Below are 1,510 nucleotides of genomic sequence, written 5' to 3'. Positions count from 1 at the left end.
AATTTTCGCCAAATTCAAATTCAAATCCAAATTAATAGATGATTAAGAAAAGTATCAAAATAATATACAATTAGTTAATCCATATTTTAAAGTTGACCAATTGACCAGAAATCGAGCAAAATTCATAATTTTTCTGACAAAAATGACTCCATAAAATTGAAAATTAGCTTGAAATTATTGAATTTAAAATTCCTTTAGCAATTGTCTGTATATATTATGATATCCATAAAATTATCCTGTGTCAAATATTAACAATATATTGCACAGTGTTGTTCGTTCATAAAGAGTAAAGGTCATTGCACTAAAAAAAACATCAACATCTCATTATAAAAAAAATACGAATAAATGCAACGACCGAAGTTAATCATTTTTGGCAATTTGTCAAAAAAATAAGTACTTCATAATAGGAAGATTTCATGGTCGGCCATAACATAACATGTCCAATCTACAGAAATTGCAAAACTACACTAACTAAAATCACAAAAATAAAATTGAAAAAAAATGAGATTGAATTAAGCTCTTTTCACGAGTAATAATAATTAAACAAGAAGAATATTGTTAAAACTAGCAAATTATTGATGAAAAATCAAAGATTCTTACAAGCGTAGATCATGAATGAAAACTCATGCTTATCTTCATCTTTCCTCACCATCTTCTCCTCCAGCCACAGCCTGCTATCCATCCCGCTCCTCGTCCTGAACATAAACACCGCGCATCCCGGGCCCGAGCCCGAGCCCGAGCCCGAAAACCAGTCGTACACATCCCACATCAAATCCACCAGCAATCCGTCCAGGAAAATCGTCTGATTCCCCCTGAAATTCCACTGCAGCCTCTTCACCCTTATCACCGTCTTCCTGTCCACGCACACCGACAGCACCGGGTGCTGCTTCATCCCCTCGCCTTCTCCGCCGCCGCACTGGATCACGACGTCGTGCGCCGCGCCGCCGTCGCGGAATTTTGCCTTGGTCGAGTACATCGCGTTCCCGGAGAAGTGCTCCTGCCGCGACACGAGGGCGAATTTCGCGATTTTTGCCCCCGATTTCAATTTCCTGAGATAGGCCTCCGGCGCCGATCCGGCGCCGCCGAGGATCGGGCTGAGCTCGGAGTCGATGGCGATGAAGACGTAGTAACCGTCGATCGGCTCCGCGCCGGACTCGTACCTCGCGGCGGAGAGATCGTAGAAGATCTCGATCGTGCTGCCGTGGAATTCTAGGGTTTTCGCGCCCTTCAGCTTCCGGAAAATCCGTGAATTGGTGGTGAGCTTCACCGCCGTGGATTGGGCGTCGCCGAGGGCGATCGCCAGCGATTGAGAGACGCTGCTGCGGCTCCACGTCAGCGTCACCGGAATCTGCTTCTGATTTGAGAGCGTGGCTTTGTAGAGAGAAGTAACCGCATTTTGAACGGAAGGGGTTAAATTTGGGGAAATGCAGGAATTCGGAGAATAGCTCGAGCACGATGTCTCCGAAATCTGCACCGAGTAATCGCTGAAGCACGATGCTAAATCTCTCAT

At 44.5% G+C, this 1,510-nt stretch overlaps 1 protein-coding gene across 1 annotated transcript; it reads right to left on the bottom strand.

Annotated features, from left to right (window-relative positions):
- Positions 1 to 586: 586 nt before the first annotated feature.
- On the bottom strand, positions 587 to 1,510 carry LOC121741656. The gene has a single exon (XM_042134508.1). It carries the CDS (start codon positions 1,508 to 1,510, stop codon positions 587 to 589), a length of 924 nt encoding a protein of 307 aa, XP_041990442.1.

The sequence above is a fragment of the Salvia splendens genome, chromosome 7, assembly GCF_004379255.2.
Source record: "Salvia splendens isolate huo1 chromosome 7, SspV2, whole genome shotgun sequence".
NCBI lineage: Eukaryota > Viridiplantae > Streptophyta > Magnoliopsida > Lamiales > Lamiaceae > Salvia > Salvia splendens.
This window is presented reverse-complemented; position numbering and strand designations above follow the sequence as displayed.

Bases quoted from the DNA above. Each gene is read 5' to 3' on its own strand.
- LOC121741656 (XM_042134508.1), bottom strand. From the start codon at position 1,510: ATGAGAGATTTAGCATCGTGCTTCAGCGATTACTCGGTGCAGATTTCG.